A 20,001-nucleotide genomic window follows, 5' to 3' on the forward strand; every position below is an offset into this window, starting at 1 on the left:
CTGTATTCATGAGGGGTATTATTGTGTAGTTTTTCTTTTTATTGTGGCATATTTGACTTTTTTATGAGGTTATGTGGACCTTTTAAAATGAATTTGGAAGTATTCTCTCCACTTCAGTTTTTTGGGGATAAATTTGGAAGGATTGGCATTAATTCTTCCTTAAATGTTTGGTCCACTTCTCTAGTGTAGTCATTTGGTCCTGTACTCCTTTTTTTAGGAGGTTTTTTTTACTACTGATTCAATCTCCTTATAGGTAATTGGTCTTTTCAGATTTCTGTTTCATCATGATTCAGTTTTACTAGGTTGTAGGATTCTAGGAATTTATCCAATTTTTTCTATGTTATCCTGTTTGTTGCTGTGTTTCTATAGTATCAGTTATAATGTTTATCTTCCATATCTGATTTTACTTATTTGACTTTTCTCTCTTTTTTTTTCTTAGTCTAGGTAACAGTTTGTCAATTTTGTATGTGCTGTCTACAAGAAACGTAGTTTAGATTTAAGGACACACATAGGCTGAAAGTGAAGGGATATGAAAAAAGATACTCTATATAAATGGCAACCAAAAGAGAGCAAGGGTGGCTATACTTATATCAGAAAAAAATAGACTTTAAGTCAAAAACTGTCACGGGATACCAAAAAGACAGTATTAGTTATAACAGATTCAATTCATCAAGAAGATAAACAATTATAAATATATATGCACCCAACATCAGAGCAGATGACTATGTAAACCAACATTGACAGAACTGAAGGAAAAGTACACAGTAATACAATAATAGTAGGAGACTTTAATACTTCTTCAATAATGGCTAGAACAAGCAGACAGAAAATCAACAAAGAAACAGTGAGCTTAAACAACACTATATATAGACCATATGGACTTAACAGACACTTACGGAACCTTCTACCCAACTGTAGCAGAACATTCTATCCAGTAGCACATAGAATGTTGGCCAGGATATATCCCATGTTAAATTGCAAAACAAATCTTAACAAATTTAAAACTGTTGAAATCATAACAAGTTTGATTTTTGGCCACAATGAAATGAAACTAAAATCAATATCAAAAGGAAAATTAGAAAATTCACAAATGTGTGCAAATTGAACAACACACTTTTGAATAATGAGTGGGTCAAAGAAGAAATCAAAAGAGAAATTAGAAAATATTTTGAGACAAACAAAAATGAATATCCAACACACTAAAACTTATGGGATGCAGCAAAAATAGTACTAAGAGAGATGTTTATAATGATAAACACCAACATTATAAAAGAAGGATATCAAATAAATAACCTAACTTTATACCTCCAGGAACTATGAAGAGAACAAATTAAGCCTAAAACTAGCAGAAGAAAGGAAATAATAAAAAATTAGAGCAGAAATAAATGAAATAAACCATATCAAGGCAACAGGAAAAAATCAGTGACACTAAGAGCAGTCAATATTTTAGGTAGGCTAAATTATAATCATTAAGTCATACAAGTTCATGTGTGAAAAATTAGAGGAGGATTCTTACTTTAAAACTTACCAGATTATTTCTAGAGTTGAGCCAAAGAATTACTAAACAATATTCTTGAGGAAAAAAATCAGAGTCTCAATTGCAGGTATTACCTTGGGTAATTTAGCAACAGTGGATAGGAAGGCATGGCTTCTATATATAGATTTGGGGGGTGGGAATCCCTTCAATTTACAATGGTTTATGTATAATCACTGGCATAATCTAACACAAAAAGTACAGAGAATCTTGGATCACATATAACCGATGAAATTTCTGGATGTAATTAATGATTTGCATTAAAAGAATGAAAGCAGCCACCTAAAAGAATAAAGGAAACAGAAAAATGAATAAATTGCGGAAAGAGCAAAATAGATCTTAAACAAAACATGACATTAATTTCTTACTTATTTTTCATTATACTCTAGGGACCTAACATAAAAAATATTTGTTGACTATAAACCTACTGAGCCTTCTTTCCTTATGAGTAAAAGTAATTATTTATCATAATGATATAATGAATTTCCCTTCAGTCCTAAAAGTATCTATGATATATATGTGTGTTTTATAAATCCCTGTATTTCCTACCCTTTGCATTTTCTCTATGCACAGTGCCATCCCATGCCCTATGCATAGAGAAGACTATCCTGGCAGTTACTACATACTATTAAAGTGTGGCAGGAAAGCATGCAGGTGATGCCATGTTTTTCAGGCAATTGGTTTACTTGAAGAAGGTCAGTCCTCAGCTAGCACAGACTTTGACCTTGGAATTTATATGGGAGGCTGACAAGTAGGGAATGTTCTTGGTAGGGAAAGGAGTAAATCACCTCTTTTCTGGTTAGGTGGGAACGATTAGATGTGAGAGAGAAAGACAAACAGTTGGGGTAGTGAACTATATATTACTGGTCCTAGAAGGACAGAAATCTGGGTAAACAAAATTTTATCAGATAAACGGGCTAAACAAAAGCCTTTTTCTTACCTATCATGCTCCAAAAAAGTAAATATGCAGTATAGGGCTCTAAGGACACAAAGGAAAAAAAAATTTCCTAAAACTGTAAGAAGCACTGAAAATATATTTCTATGTTGTGAACTTTTTTTTTGACAGTTCATAAGGACCCCAGTGCTATTCCCTTCTCACTCCATGTATCTCTCTCTCTCACTTTTACTCTTTGTTGTTGGGGTGGTAGAGGGAAATAATATATGTTAATGTAATTAAAGTTAGGATCAGGTTGCCTTCATTATCATTTGTGCACAACTTGTGAATCGGACAGATAAATGTTGGACTTAGACACTCATGGTCTCTCTTTTGACTTCCTACATATAGGCGTGAATTTTGTTTTTACAGGTTTCCAGAGCTCATGTAGCTTTTCCAGATTTTTTCAGGAATTCCACAGCAGAGTGGTGGGCAAAGGAAATTATAGATTTCTACAATAACCAGATGAAGTTTGATGGCTTGTGGATTGTAAGTAAACTTTGAGCAATTTATATTTTAAGCTGTTATTGTTTTAATTTATTGTGTAGTGATTCAACAAAATTATTACTCGATTCTAATAACATCAGCAAAGCATTTTTTTATAAAAATCAGCCCATTCAGCCTGGGTGACTCAGTTGGTTAAGTGTCTGACTCTTGATTTTGACTCAAGGCATTATCTCACAGTTTGTGAGTTCGAGCCCTGGGCCATGCTCTGTGCTGACAGCATGGAGTCTTCCTGGGATTCTCTCTTCCCTTCTGTCTCTGCCTTTCCTCTATGCTCTCTGTCTCTCCCTCTGTCTCTTTCTCTCTCCCTCCCTCTCTCTCAAAAATAAATAAACAAACATTAAAAAAATAAAACTTTGGGGCACCTGGGTGGCTCTGTTTAGTTAAATGTCTGACTCTTGGTTTCAGTTCAGGTCACGATCTTAGTTTGTGAGTTCAAGCCCCACATCAGGCTCCATGCTAATTGCATGGAGCCTCCTTGGGATTCTCTCTCTCCTTCTCTGCCCATCCATTGCTCGTGTTCTCTCTCTCTCTCTCTCTCTCTCTCTCTCTCTTTCAAAGTAAATAAACTTAAAAAAATTAGCCCACTCATTTTTCCATAGAAAAGAAAGTCCTTTCCATATGTAAAGGACAGTTAAAATACAGTGTTAACAGTTTACTTTATGTATATAGATGCTATTTCCTGAAGATTTTTACTTACACCAATGAATCAAATAAACTCTTTCTAACTATTCACAAATGTTTATAAACATTTATTTTATTTTTATTCAGTGTAGTAATAAATCTCACACAACTGTCCGTCTTTGGTACAAAAAATCATAATCTCTTACAAATTTAGCAAAAATTATCTTTCAAACAATCTGCTAATTTTAGGTGTAAATTTAAAATGTTGAGGGGCGCCTGGGTGGCGCAGTCGGTTAAGCGTCCGACTTCAGCCAGGTCACAATCTCGCGGTCCGTGAGTTCGAGCCCCGCGTCAGGCTCTGGGCTGATGGTTCGGAGCCTGGAGCCTGTTTCCGATTCTGTGTCTCCCTCTCTCTCTGCCCCTCCCCGTTCATGCTCTGTCTCTCTCTGTCCCAAAAAATAAATAAAAAACGTTGAAAAAAAATTTTTTTTTTTAAATGTTGAGGGGCGCCTGGGTGGCTCAGTCGGTTAAGCGTCCAGCTTCGGCTCAGGTCATGATCTCACAGTCTGTGAGTTTGAGCCCTGCGTCGGGCTCTGTGCTGACAGCTCAGAGCTTGGAGCCTGCTTCAGATTCTGTGTCTCCCTCTCTCTCTTCCCCTCCCCTGCTCATGCTCTGCCTCTCTCTGTCTCAAAAATAAATAAAAAAACATTAAAAAAAAATTTAAAAAAAAATAAAATGTTGATAGTAAGAGAGGAGGGAGGTAAGATGGAGTGGTAGGAGGATCCTAGACTTGCCTCATACCTTGAACACAGCTAGATAAATATCAAACCATTCTGAATACCCAAGAAATCAATCTGAGGACTGACAGAGCAAACTGCACAAGTGGAGGTAGAGAAGCGGCCACATTATGGAAAGTAAGAGTTGCAAAGTCGTGGTTAGGGAGAGAAATGGATTATAGGTGTGGTGGAGAGGAGAGATTCCTGGTCATGGAGAAAGGCAAGAGAGAGAGGAGTGCACAGGGAATTGCACCAGGAAAACACTTCCCCTAAACCATTGACTAGAAAATGAGAGGGGCTAATTTTTATGAGTTTTTGCAACCATTGGGGCTCAACGATTGGAACTCTTTTTTTTTTTTTTAATTTTTTTTTTCAACGTTTTTTATTTATTTTTGGGACAGAGCGAGACAGAGCATGAACGGGGGAGGGGCAGAGAGAGAGGGAGACACAGAATCGGAAACAGGCTCCAGGCTCCGAGCCATCAGCCCAGAGCCTGACGCGGGGCTCGAACTCACGGACCGCGAGATCGTGACCTGGCTGAAGTCGGACGCTTAACCGACTGCGCCACCCAGGCACCCCATCAACGATTGGAACTCTTGAGGTCCATGGCGTGGCTGGGATAGACCCCTGAGGGCCTTGCCCTACTCCTGGAGAGAAGGCCGGTAGATAAGATGGTGTGATCTGAGAATTGCCTAAAATGCACTGGGAAAGACTGTTCCCTTTTTTATGAAGCACATTTGAGAAAGATGGCATTACTTATCTGGGAATAAAAGAACTGGTGGGCACTGTTTCTTTCTCCCACTCCTTAACATAGATTCAGACACCTTCTGAGGGCAACTGACCTGGATGCTAGCCGTTTAGTATGCTTTGTTCTAAATCCCATGATCCTACACTCTGGTGTGACTGCCCTTCTGGGTCAAACCTGCATTAACCCCAGCATGGCGAGACCCTCCCCCTGAAGACCGGAACAGGTCCACATCACACCAGATCCCTAAAGTTTTAAAACTCAGCTGGTGTGGCTGGAATAGAGCCCCAAATGCACTACACTTCTCCAGGCAGGCAATCAACCAGACACAGACAGTGTGAAAAGAGCAACTGAAATATTCCTGGAATGCATGAGAGGAAATTATTTGCCCTTTTGAGAGGGCTTCCCTGACAGCAGCAAGCATGAACTCCCCTCTTCAAGGACAACGTAGCTGGTGGCACCATTTCTCTACCTTTCCCCTCAAAATGAATTAACTTCAATATGCAGCACAGTGCCAACAGTGGCAAGCTATACCCCTTACACCAAATTCCACCCCCTCTACACTCTAATGATACTGCTTTCCTAGGGCAAGTGCACCTAAGAACCAGTGCTTCAGGGCCCTCCTCAAGAAGACCAACACAAACCCCCACACGTATCATGTATCCTAGCCACTGAGTTCTGCAAATCTTCAGTTCTAGTGGAAATAGCATAAGGTTTCTTCTAACAAGCATATCAGAGCACAGCTAATTAAAACTCACCGTACTCTGGGCAAGGTCCAAACACTCCCCACTGCAGGCAAGAACTCTGCAGAGGGTTGACCTGAGGGATAGAGCAGCCATAACACAGCAGCAGAGGGCTACCAGAACACACTGGAGACACTTCAGGAAGTTCCAGGACCTGGACATTGTATAATCTCTTCTTCATAAAGCCATTACTCTCAGGAGCAAGAAATATAACAGGCTGTCCTACAAAGAAGAGAACAGAGATTTATGCAAAACGCCAAGATGAAGGATCCATCCCAAAAGAAAGAACAAGAAAAAGACACAGCCAGGGATCTAAGCAAAACAGATATAAGTAATATGCCTGATCCAGAATTTGAAGCAACAATCATAAGTTGGGCTTGAGCATAGAAGACATCAGGGGTGCCCTCCCACAGAAATAACAGAGTTTAACATTAATCAGGCTGACATGAATAATACAATAAACAAGATTCAAAACCAACTGCATATAATGACTAAAAGGAAGAAACAGAGGAATGAATAAGTGATATAGATGATAGAATTATAGGAAAATAATGAAGCTGAACAAAAGAGGAAAAGAAAAATCTTGGATCATAAAAGTAAACTTAGGGAACTCAGTGACTCCATTAATCACATACCCTATAATAAATTTGTATTACAGGAATCTCAGAAGAAGGAGAGAGAGAAAAGGGGCACATTTATTTGAGACAGTATAGCTGATCTGGGGAAGGAAAAAGACTTATAAATTGAGGAGGCACAGAGAATTCCCATCAAAATCAACAAAAGCTGGCCAACTTCAGACACAATGTATTTAAATTTACAAAATATAGAGATAAGAAAAAAAAAATACTAAAAGCAGCAAGACAAAAGAAGTCCCTAACTTAAAGGGAAGACAAATAAGGTTAGCAGATATCTCCACAGAAAATAGGCAGGTCAGAAGAGATTGGCATGATATATTTACTATACATAATGAAAAAAAATATGCAACCAAGAATATTCTATCCAGCAAGGCTATCATACAGAATAGAAGGAAAGAGAGAGTTTCCCAGGGAAAAACAAAAACTAAAGGAGTTGGTGACCACTAAACAAGCCCTTAAAGAAATATTAAAGGATACTGAATGGGAAAGAAAGACCAAAAGCACAAAGACTAAAGAGGAACAGAGAAATCTCCAGAAACAACAACTTTACAGGTAATGCAATGGCACTAAATTCATGTCTATCAATAATCACTCTGAATATAAATGGACTAACTACTCCAATGAAAAGACATAGGGTATCAGAATGGATACAAAACCAAGACCCATCTATATTGCTGCCTACAAAAGATTAATTTTAGACCTAAAAACACCTGAAGATTGAAAGCGAAGGGATGGAGAACCATCTAACATACTAATGGATGTCAAAAGAAAGCCAGAGTAACCATACTTATATTAGACAAACTAGATCTTAAAACAAAGACTGTAACAAGAGATGAAGAAGGGCACCATATCATAATAAAGTGGTCTATCCATCAAGAAAATCTAATAATTTTAAATATTTATGCCCCCATCTTGAAGTATCCTAATATATAAATCAATTAATAACAAACATGAGGAAACTCATTAATAACAATACAGTAATAGTAGGGGACTTTAATACCCCACTAACAACGATGGGAACAATGGCTTTTAATGACACACTGGACCAGATGAACTTAACAGATACATTCAGAACTTTTCATCCTAAATCAGCAAAATACACATTCTTTTTGAGTATCCATGGAACATTCTCCAGAATAGATCACATAGTAGGTTACAAATCAGGCCTCAACGAGTACAAAATGATTGAGATTGTACCATGCATAATTTTAGACCACAACGCTAAGAAACCTGAAGTTAACCACAAGATAAAATTTGGAAAGACCACAAGTACATGGAGGGTAAAGACCATCCAACTAAATAACGAATGGGTCAACCAGGAAGTTAAATAAAAAATTTTTAAAAAACATGGAAACAAATGAAAATGAAAACATGACAGTCCAAAACCTTTGGGGTGCAGCAAAAATGGTCATAAGAAGGAAGAATATAGCAATAAATGCCTACCTCAAGAAGCAAGAAAAATCATAAAAATGGCCTAACCTTACACCTAAAGGAACTAGAAAAAGAAGAACAAATGAAGCCTAAGGCCAGCAGAAGAAAAATAATAAAGACTAGAGCAGAAATAATATGCAAAACACCTCTATCACTGTACATAAAACTCCATCTAATTGAACATAGTGGGGAAAAGATTGAGAGAGAAGAAAACAATGAAACATACTCTTAACTATGAGAACAAACGGAGAGTTGTTGAAGAGGAGTTTGGCTAGGGGATAGGTGATAGGTGATGGGTTATAGGAAGGGCACTGTTTGTGATGAGCACTGGGTGTCATATGTAAGTCATGAATCACTAAATTCTATACTTGAAACATAAATGAATGAATGAATGAATGAATGAATGAATGAATAAATAAATAAATAAATAAATAAAAGTTTTCTGTATGTATAAACTATACTCTGTGGTTTTAAAGCCACAAACCATTGTTTTGTTTTGTTTTGTTTTGTTTTGTTTTGTTTTGTTTTTCAAAAGCAATTGATAGAAGGCACTGGGGCAGGAGAGGAGAGGACGTGGGAGAATATACACTACTATAATTTTATGTCTAAAAAACAATTCACTTTTTTATGTGTATTATATGTACAGAGAAGAGTAAGACATTTTATGTTTTACAAAGGAGTCATGAAATGTAAAAGAGAAACACTGAGCTAAACTAACTCTTTAATATTGAGATGTCTTATATTTTTGCTTTAGAACGGTAAATGTGCCGTTACTCAAACATGCTGCTTTATTGGTTTTCTGAATTAGTTCCTTTAAGAATATATGCTCTACTTTATTTTTTGTTTACTTTTCTCTCTTTTTTTAGGATATGAATGAACCATCCAGTTTTGTACATGGAACAGTTACTAATCAATGCAGAAATAAAGAGTTAAATTATCCACCTTATGTCCCAGGTACAATTTTGTTGCTACACTTTTGATGTTATTGCTATTTATTAATCGGGTTTATATACTTTATGATGTAGGGAACTGGATTCACATTCCCAATTCACACTACCCATCTACACATTGACTCACATCACACCTCAACCCATTCCCAATACTATTTAACATTATTTTGAAAAGAAAAATCAAGAAACGTATTTTATTTATATGTACGCATTCCTATGCATGTTTGAAATTGTTACTTTGATTTTCTTAAGAACCTTCCCAGATTGGAAAATTGTCAGTATTCCTCAAGATTAAAAAAAAAAACACTTTTAAAAGATTTATTTCTAAATTGTTGTTTATTAGGAAAAAATGAAACAATACTAACAGTACTTCTTTGGTTGTCCCTGACCCAGGAGAGAAGGGTCCAGTTGCTCAGTATTCATCCTCATACTCTTATGTAGGCAGTAAACTTCGTAAACTTTTGATATCTAAAGTGATGGCAAAACTCTGAAAAAAATGCATCATTAGCTGAGAAAAAGTGTATCAAAGAATAATGTTGTTATTGCATTGCCTGGTTCTTAACCCCAGGGCTTCATGTTACTGAATGGACTTTTTATCAAAATCTATTTAATCAATATGTCTCATCTGAGTGCATAAAATATTGTAGGCATTTAGGAGTATGCTTATCTTTCAGGGTTTTATTAATTCATGTTAATTCATAATATTTGTGTTGCTGAATACAGTAAATTTTTTCACAGATTTTTCAGTTACAGGTATAAGTGCAGCTATAATTACAGATTATTTTTCACTTTAATTAGCAGAGACAAAGTGTACAAATGATTAAAAAACAATATTATTTTAAAACAATGGTTAATATTTTTGCCAAAAGAATATATAGCTATTATTTAGACATTCAAATATAGGGTAATTTATAATATATTAATATTTTCCCATTGGTTCTCCCCAGAAATCACAAAAAGAACAAATGGATTACATTTCAGAACTATGTGTATGGAAACTGAACAGATTCTTAGTGATGGATCATCCGTTTTGCATTATGATGTTCACAATCTATATGGATGGTCACAAATGAAACCTACCTATGAGTAAGTGGTGTTTATAATTATCTTTTTTGACTCTTTATTATCTTTTAGATTAATGTTCCCTACTTTCAGAGTTCTTCCCTGCTGACCTTTTCTGGTAGCAATTTCTTACCCAATGTTCTCTGTAACTTACTTGGTCCTTTATGACACTTAGAATTATTATGTGTCTCAGGGCACCTGGGTGGCTCAGTTGGTTGGGCATCAGACTTTGGCTCAGGTCATGATCTCCCAATTTGTGGGTTTGAGCCCCACATTGGGCTCTGTGCTGACAGCTCAGAGCCTGGAGCCTGCTTCCGATTCTGTGTAGTACCAATGTGCATCTAGATTTGAAAAACACAGCTCTAGTATATAACTGTAGTTGGTAAAACACATTGAAAAGCATTTTGGAGTAAAGAGTATGAGTAATATTTCTTCACTTAGTGAAACATGCTTATCTTATTTGTAGCACCAAACTTTTTCAACCAGGTAGAGGTGAATTGTTTAAGATATTATTACATGAATGAACTACCACATATTTGTTCACCAAATTCCAATGTAGTGACACTAAAATCATGTAGAAAGACTAGGAAATGTCATTTTTAAGAGTAAACAAGTTGGTCTTTACAATGCTTTTTTAAAAATTTTTTTAATGCTTTTATTCATTTTTGGAGAGACAGAGAGAGAGACAGAATGTGAGTGGAGGAGAAGCAGAGAGAGAGGGAGACACAGAGTCCCAAGCAGACTCCAGGCTCTGAGCTGTCAGCACAGAGCCTGATGTGGGGCCCGAACTCATGAGCTGTGAAATCATGACCTGACCCAAAGTCAGACACTTAACTGACTGAGCCACCCAGGAGCCCCTACGATGCTTTTTTATCGGAACAAATGCTTCTTTAGATTAACCTTACTGGAACATAATTTTGGAACACATTTATCCTCACTTTTTAATCTTCAGCTGACCTCATTTTATCATAAAGTAAAGATATTAAAAAGAACAAAAATATTGAGAATTCACTGATAATCCTGTTGGCAAAACTTACACATTTTGAGATCAAACTATGTAGTTTAAAGGAAATTGAAAAAAAAATTATTCACTGAGGTAGTGAATTGAACTTGGGAACACGTTTTATGGTTCCTAACACACTGGAAGATGCTTAGTAAATTTAGAGACATGCAGGTAAATTTTTAAATAGTTGATATTCAAAGGTAATTAGGGATATTGAAAGTACATTTTACTCTTAAATAGCAAACATTATGAGGAAGAGATCAATACAATCTTCCAAAGAACATTTTGTGATTTAAAGACATTATACATTTCTTGGGCGCCTGGGTGGCTCAGTCGGTTGAGTGACCAACTTTGGCTCAGGCCATGATCTCGCAGTTTGTGAGTTCGAGCCCCGCATCGGGCTCTGTGCTGACAGCTCAGAGCCTGGAGCCTACTTCACATTCTATGTCTCCCCCTCTCTCTACCCCTCCCCTGCTCATGCTCTGTGTCTCTCTGTCTCTCGATAATAAATAAATGTTAAAAATAATTTTTAAAAAAAGACATTATACATTTCTTTAAAGTGTTAGTTCATAAAATTTTCAGTAAATGTTTCATTTGTTATTTAAATTAAGCAGATTAATAAATTTTAAATGTTGAGTTAAATAGCTCAGTTTACACATACCCATAGACTTTTCATATGTTTTAGATACTTTCTTAATATTTATTTTTTGCAGTAATATTAGAAAAAAAATATTGAACTCTCCTTCAGAAATTTTAGAGATTAAATATAGTCAAATTTTTAAAGACCTTGACAAATGTAAAAGGATGCTATAAGTAAATTATATTTACACTGAAGCAAAGGATGGATAGTAAAGACTTTTTATTTACCATTGGAGGAGAGTGAAAGGATTAAAACAATGCGTTTCTTTATGTTATCCAGACTGTAGCATTTTATTGTTTCCTTTTTTGATTCATTTTGTGTCTTTCAAAAATGGTACACATTTGACATTCAACTAGTTCTTGCTACTGTGCTCTTCACTAAACATGTCACAAAGAAGCAAAGCAAGGAAAGAATACAATGAGGGGATTCAGAAACAGAAGATAAATAATCAGCTTGAGAAATTGTAAAGAGTCTTAGAGGAAGGACCTTGGCTACCAGTTGCAAATGAAAAGTTTCATATGTAAATGCCATACAAAAACTTTCAGTCTTCAATAGATCTCTCTTATTATTTAAAATTCAATCTTGCACTGAAACAAGCAAAGTCTATGCTTCAAATGTATAAATAAATACACTTTAAAAACTACCTCAAAGTGTGTGTTCGTATTTGAGAGAATTATTCAATGATTATATGACTATATATTTCATATTTTCAACTTCAATAAATACCTGGAATGATGTTAGAGATTACTACATTTTTTTTCATTAGAAAGGATACAGAAAAATCAAAATCTTCTGTCTCCTTTTGGAAATTCAGGTGGTGTTAAAGATACAATTTTTAAATAAATGCCACAGATTTTTGTAATCATAATTTAGAATGGAGTAAAAATCAATAATTGCAAGTTATTTTTTTAGGTATTTCTGTAGACTGGGTTAAATGGCAAATTACAACATCATATTCTACTTCTTTCTATGTTTAATGTATCTAACTGGAAAAATAAAGGTGCTTTTTTGGGAGGATTATGTACTATAGGAAGTGGCTTCTTGTAAATTGTTTTTAACAAAAAATAAGGTTGGTAGATAAAAACAAACACAATATAGCTCGCCCTTCCAATAATTTTGACATGTTCTTGTTTACAACTGTAAGTTTCTGTTAATTAGCTATTAGTCATTGGCATAGATACTGGACATATGTCTCTTAGACATTAATTTCTGATTAATATGGCTGAGCTGAACATTGATGTAGCTGGTGTCAATGCTTATTTAAAAAATTGAGATCTGGGGCACCTGGGTGGCTCAGTAGTCTGAGCTCTTAATTTCAGCTTGGGTCACGATACCAGATCTCATGGTTCAAGCCCCAAGGCTCACTGACAGTGTGGAGCCTGCTTGGAAGTCTCTCTCTCTGCCCCTCCCCGACTCATGCAGGCTCTCTCCCTCTCAAAGTAAATAAATAAACTTTAAAAAAAAAATTGAGATCTGAATCCATAAAGCTATTTCCATGGTTTAGCCCTTCACATTATCTTCTCAATTACGGAAATTTCAAATTTAAATTTTATTATACACTCAAAAACAATGGAAATATTTCAGAAATGGGTACATTACTATTTCTAATGGATATTAAATATATAATACTGAATTATTTGCTTTCTAAAAAGTAATTCAATAAAATATCTTTAGTTTTCAATGAATTTGTTTAAATAAATATTGAGAAAAATACTCCTGCAATAACTTTATTTACTCTAAGCAACACTGGTCAATATTCTAAAATAATTTAATGCCACCCAGAGACAGAAGTATCTGGAGTATAGTTATCAATTGATTTCATCAGTAATTAAAACAATAGCCAATTGAATAATTTCAAATTATTATCTTTAGTACCCATGGTGAAAATAAATATATTCATTTTGAAGATTTAAAATATATTTAAAAGTTTCAATTTAATATTTTCCTTTCACATTATCCACTTTTGTAATATATATCATATATATTACATGTATATACAATGTATGTATAGATATATACATATATTGTGTATAATATATATTAAAAATCATTTTTAAGAAGGCTTAATTATATATTCTATGCAATATAATATAATGTAATATAATATAATGTAATAATATAATATAAATACTAAAACTCATTTTTTAAGAAAGATTTTTTCCCAGTAACTTAAGATATATTTAGAAGTTTTTAAATCCTTTTCAAAAAAGTGCTCATGTAGGTGACTAAAAACATACAATAAAAATACTTCCATAACACAACATTGCAATCCTTTGTATTAGCTAAATTTTTCAAAATCAAGCGGTAACAAAGGACAAACTGTCCTACAGGTGAAAAGTGTTTTTTTTTTAATTGAGCTAAATTCATTATGACTAAACCATTTTTAAAATTAGAACATGTCAAAAATATTTGGAAAATATTTATAGTGATGGGATTTTAAATTATATATTTAGTGGCAGCAAGTATTTCCCAAAGTTTTGTTCTCAATTCATTGAAGGGTTACAGAGAAGATTCTTCTAATGTAAGAAGTTAACTCTTCCTTAGGAGAAAATTATTATAAAAATACCCAATGCAGAATTTTTCTCAGTCAGATATCTAATAAGGCATATGCTCAGTTATTGATTTAAAGCCTAAGTAAATAATTTTTGCAAAAGTAAGACATATAGCAGAAAAAAAGAAATTCTTTAAGAATATATATTTCTTGAATGTTAAAAATTGGGGACAGTTCTATCCCTTTAGATAATTTTTTTATTAGTTAAATGAAATCAATTTTGTTTTCAAATTAATTAAAATTAGAATATATATTTCACATATATTTTTAGATTGATCATATGATATTTTATTCTCTACATCAATAATCATTCATTTTTTTTAAGTTTATGTATTTTGAGAGAGAGAGAGAGAGAGAGAGAGCCCACGGGGGAGGGGCAGAGAGAGAGAGAGAGAGAGAGATGGAGAAACCCAACCCAGGCAGTCTCCACATTGTCAGCACAGAGCCTGACACAGGGTTTAAACTCAAGAACCATGAGATCATGACCTGAGCCAAAATCAAGAGTCAGTTGCTTAACTGACTGAGCCACCCATGTGCCCCAGTAATCAGTCATTTCTTGTGAAATGTCAGCAAATATATGTAATGTATGTTAAATATATTAATGTACCTAAATAGACTTGATCCTTTATATTTATTATAGAATATTAAGCACTGAAGATGGTTTTCTTATTGATCTTTTTAAAGATGGACATACATACAAGTAGGAAATTTTAACTTAGCAAATACAATATGGTGTTTATTATTAACAGATAGTTCAATGTATCATATGTCCATTGAAAACACTTTCAGTTTTCTGTAACTTTGATTGGAGAAATTCATTAATCCAAAAACTTCTTGAGTTACTATTATATGCTAAGACTGTATTAGGTGTAAAAAGTACAAAGAAGATTAAGACGTTATCTTTAACATCAGGAATTTCAGGGTCTCATTAAAGAAACTTTATATATGAAGCAGTCAGTACAAACACTGTGATCCATGCTGTAATAAGAAAATGATTGGAAAGTCTGCCTAATTAGGTATTTGAAGAATTTTTTTCCTGAAATAGTTCTATTCATATGCAGTTGATTTCAAATAATATAAAAATAAACATTTTACTTCCAATTAATAGTGGAAAATTTTTCGGGGCATCTGGTTGACTCAGCTGGTTGAGCATCATACTCTTGATTTTTGCTCAGGTCATGATCCCAGGGTTGTAGGATCCAGTTCCTCATCAGGCTCCAGGCTGAACGTGGAATCTGCTTAAGATTCTCCTGCTCTCTCCCTCTGCTGCCTCTTCCTCGCTCACTCTCTCTCAAAAAAATAATAGTAGAATTTTTTTTCTACCTTAGATGCTCTTATAGTATCACACACAGAGAGAGAGAAAGATGCATATAATGTAAAATAATACATTATTATATTATTTTTAGCACTAGAATATGTTTCAAAATGAATAGTAAATCATTAAAGTCACTGTTCCAAGACTGAGGAGGGGAGAGAACAAAAAGAAATATAATGTAATTTGTAAAATTCATTCTCTTGAGATATGGCTTGGATAGATTCTGTGCTTGAAATAAAACAACTACTTTTATTTTCACCACCCAAAATTTCACTCCCTTTAATCTACCCTCTAAAACAGGGAATACTATAGCAAAGATTCTCTGTTGAGTAATGTGGAGATTAAGTGTTGACAAGCTATAATTGAGAAGGGTTGGAGCAATCAATAGTTAGAGCGTATTCAAGAGAACATATTTAAGTAGAATTAAATGAATTCATTCAGAAAACTTAAGATATAATTAGTTACCTGATTTGATAACTTCAATAGTTGACTTAACTTGTATTCATTGAACAAATAAAGGCCACTTAGGCATGTCAGTCTGATAAATGTTGGAAGGGAAGAAAAATGTCCTTTATGTCTATGAGAATTTTATAGTATAATGAAAGAAGACTCACTTATAAATCTAGTTGTAATAAGAGATAACAAAGACACCATAAAAAACACATCTTTTTAATGAAGTGCTCATAAGTAGAAATATCTGAAAAATACCTCATGTAAGAACTCGTAGATACTTCTCCATCTATATTAGTGCATTGCAGAAGACAACTGGCAAAAGAGGAATTGTTATTTCTCGTTCAACATATCCTACTGGTGGACAATGGGGAGGACACTGGCTTGGAGACAACTATGCACAGTGGGACAATCTGGACAAATCAATCATTGGTATGTGAGTCACCATCTTTATCATTACTCCTTTGCGTTTTCTGTTAAGTATTCACTTTTTCTGGTAATAGTTTATATACCTTATAAGTCCTTCTCAGAAACATGCTTTTCACATCATATTTTATGGCAAATAGCATCATGAAAATGTAGTGTGCCAGAAAGTAGGAGCTGGGATGCTTTCTAGAAACTAATGATATCCAAATAGTTTATTTTGAGACAGTAATTTCATCCCTTTTGCTCTCAGTTTCCCAGGAAAAGAGCAGGAGCTGGGAAAATAACATGTGGAGCTAAGAATAGAAATGGGTCAAAATTCTAGATTCTAGGGAATAAGAATCACTCATAGATGCTAAAGAATGAAACATTTCTAACCAAATTTTGAAAGAGTGTTTTGACAATTGTTAGGTAAATAAGATATTATCATTTTAAAGGGGAAATTGATATTTTTCATTTCAGATCTAGTCTTAAAAGTCCTATACTGTTTATATTAGGATTCAAGGAAACAATGTTACTACTTTAAAAGAAGAGCTGGGATATCACATGAATCCTATTTTATTGAAGTGATCTCAGAGGATTGTATTTAATGAGGATAATTCTTATTTGTTTTTTTCCAAATAATGAGGCCTATGGTTAAATAATTACATAGATAGCCTTTTATATTACATTATATTATATTATATTATATTATATTATATTATATTTATTATTTTCTAAATCATCATCTACATAGCAACCAAACAGATCACTCCTGTACCTCTAGCTTATAGCTCTACTTTTCCTCCTTTCTGAACGAAATTACTAGCCTGACTTCTTTTTATTTATTTTTTAATGTTTTATGTTTATTTTTTAGAGAAAGAGCATGAGTGGGGAAGGGACAGAGAGAGAGGAAGACACATAATCTGAAGCAGACTCCAGGCTCTGAACTGTCAGCACAGAGCCCAACATGAGGCTTGAATTCACAGTGAGATCATGACCTGAGCCGAAGTTGGATGCTTAACTGACTGAGGCACCCAGGCACCCCAGTTTTAAAAACTGAAACCAAGGTGGTGCCTGGGTGGCTCAGTTGATTAAATGGCCAACTCTTGGTTCCAGCTCAGGTCATGATCTCACAGGTCCCAAGTTTGAGCCTGACATTGAGCTCTGTGCTGACAGTACAGAGCCTGCTTGAGATTCTCTCCTTCCCTCTCTCTCTCTGTCCCTCCCCTTCTCATGGTCTCCCTCTCTCTCTCTCTCAAAATAAATAAATAAACAAACTTAAAAAAATAAAATTAATATTAAAAATGAAACTGCTTCCGTAACTTCTTCCAAACTGAGACAGAAACACTGCCATTTTATTCTCATGCTATAATGTATTTATACCTATTTTGTGCTCTAAATATACCATCTTGAAAGTGACAAAGAAGCATAGTGTCTTATTTTTACATCATTAACATTATAACAGCATGAATATTTTAAGAGGAAATGATAGGTGTATTAAAAATCTGAATAATGTTTCATTAGATTAGAGGTTATTAGAAATGGAACATCTTAACAAATCAAATCATCAAATATCAAAATATATGATGTAGTATCTTTCTAAATTTTTCCTGATTTTTTTTAGGTATGATGGAATTTAGTCTCTTTGGAATCTCATATGTAAGTAACTGTATTTCTTTTATCTTCATAACTTATAAATTTTAAGAAAAAAAAACATTGAAATTAAATGTAACAATATATTTTAGACTGGTGCAGATATCTGTGGTTTCTTCAACAACTCAGAGTATGAGCTCTGTGCCCGCTGGATGCAACTTGGAGCATTTTACCCATACTCAAGAAATCACAACATTGCATTTACTAGGGTATGTAATGACTGCATGTGCTTTCATTCCTTTCCTCCTAACCTTAGAAGTTTTGAATAGAACTCCTCCTGCCTGGCTGATTTCTAGCGCTTGCTTTGAATGAACTTCTTTACATTTACTGAGGACATCGGAGCCCATCACTTTGAGAATTTTCTGTTTCGGGTTACTCTTCTTTCTACTTTAGGGTTTAGAACTTGGTTAGCAGGCATACTTACTGCTGTTCTATATACTTTTAGAATAGCCAGGGAGGGGAAAAAAAAACTGCTTCTGTATGTAACTTCTTCCAAACTGAGACAGAACAATAAAAAAAATCAGCTTCAAAGTAAATTACAAGTGAAAACTCCTTGGAAATACTAGTATCAGTGCATGAAAATGAGCAGATTTAAAAGGCAAATGTTAAGAAAATGAGTTGAAAATTTGAGAAAAAAAAGGAAAAGGGAATTAAGAGCTAATTCTTGTGTGGTGGCACAATTCTGCACTTTACTAAATTGTCTGAAGGAAATGTTTGTATAAGAGGGGTGACAGTATTAAAAATTATGGAAAAGTATGAACAATTAAAGGCAATATCTAAGAGCTTAATTTTGTGATATTGACTTTAGTGAAGAAGTGCAGCGGAAAGATGAATTATCAAAAGTAACTCGTGGAGGAGTTGTAGACAGAGCTGCTCTTTGAAGGATGGGTTCTAGCAGTAGTAACTGAATGGTGAATCTCATCAGGTGCTGTGAAATCTTTGTGTCCCTCCTGGGAAATTTTAGTTAGAATAGAGGAGATTTATTTTAGAAAATAAAAATCTATACAAGGATAGAAGGCAGTATGGGACCACATTTTGGAAGAATTTGAAAGTTGGGCAATAACAACATAACTTGATGAAATAGGAATATTTTAACAGGAAAACTTGCTGTCAGTAATGCAATTTAGAAAGCTGTAATATTGGAAGAATGGGATGAATCAAAAGCCTGGACAGGGATTTATTCAATAAGTATTTATTAGGAGGCCACTATTTAATATTTACAATGTCCCTGCTCTATGATTCATAAATTGTAGGCAGGATAGAGATAATAGGCAGTTATGTGTGTGTGTGTGTATATATGTATAATCAGGTATAAATAAATGCATATAAAGAAAAGATAGCGCAAGCTAAAGTGACAGCAAATTGGGGGATTCTGTTTTAGAAGGGGTACCTATGAAGGTCCCTCTTGAATAAAGTGACTTAAGCATTAGAGTGGAGACTTTAGTGGGGCACAAAAACCAAAAGCAATATAAGGATATGGGGGGCAGGGAGAATTTCAGACAGAGGGAGTCAGTGAAAGACTCCAAGGTGGAATTTTGGAGATGAAATAGAGGAGGAGGAAAAGGCTGAAGAAGTATTTCTCAATAAAAATCTGCAGAACAGAAAGCTCAACTTAAGTTTAATTTTGAGGTAGCACAATTAAATATAGAATTCATGGTTTAGGGACATCTGGGTGGCTCAGTCGGTTAACCACCCGACTTCAGCTCAGGTCATGATCTCACCGCTTGCGAGTTTGAGCCCCATGTCGGGCTCTGTGCTGACAGCTCGGATCCTGGAGCCTGGAGCCTGCTTCAGATTCTGTGTCTCCAACTCACTCTCTGTCCCTCCCCCCCAACTAATGCTCTGTCTCACCTTCAAAAATAAATAAACATTAACTTTTTTTTTAATGTATAGTTTAGACTTAAATGCTTGTATATCAGCTTGTTAAAACTGAAATAACATCAGTTAAGTCAGCAAGCAACAGATAGGATCTTTGCGTCTTTCTTACTTGACTTTGGAACTTGTAAGGATAGAATCTTATAGCTTAATTCTTGGACCTTTTTACTT

The 20,001-nt window shown here is 34.7% G+C and overlaps 1 protein-coding gene across 1 annotated transcript in view; it reads left to right on the top strand.

Moving 5' to 3' along the window:
• The window catches only part of SI (sucrase-isomaltase), a 98,977-nt gene that overhangs the window by 65,436 nt on the left and 13,540 nt on the right, over positions 1–20,001 (top strand). The window contains exons 35-40 of the mRNA XM_007086237.2: positions 2,841–2,957; positions 8,793–8,880; positions 9,824–9,962; positions 16,196–16,329; positions 17,927–17,961; positions 18,048–18,164. Of these exons, the coding sequence (XP_007086299.2) occupies positions 2,841–2,957; positions 8,793–8,880; positions 9,824–9,962; positions 16,196–16,329; positions 17,927–17,961; positions 18,048–18,164 (630 nt within the window). The remainder of the gene's footprint in view (positions 1–2,840; positions 2,958–8,792; positions 8,881–9,823; positions 9,963–16,195; positions 16,330–17,926; positions 17,962–18,047; positions 18,165–20,001) is intronic.

This window comes from Panthera tigris, chromosome C2 (genome assembly GCF_018350195.1).
Source record: "Panthera tigris isolate Pti1 chromosome C2, P.tigris_Pti1_mat1.1, whole genome shotgun sequence".
In the NCBI taxonomy this organism is placed as follows: Eukaryota; Metazoa; Chordata; class Mammalia; order Carnivora; family Felidae; genus Panthera; species Panthera tigris.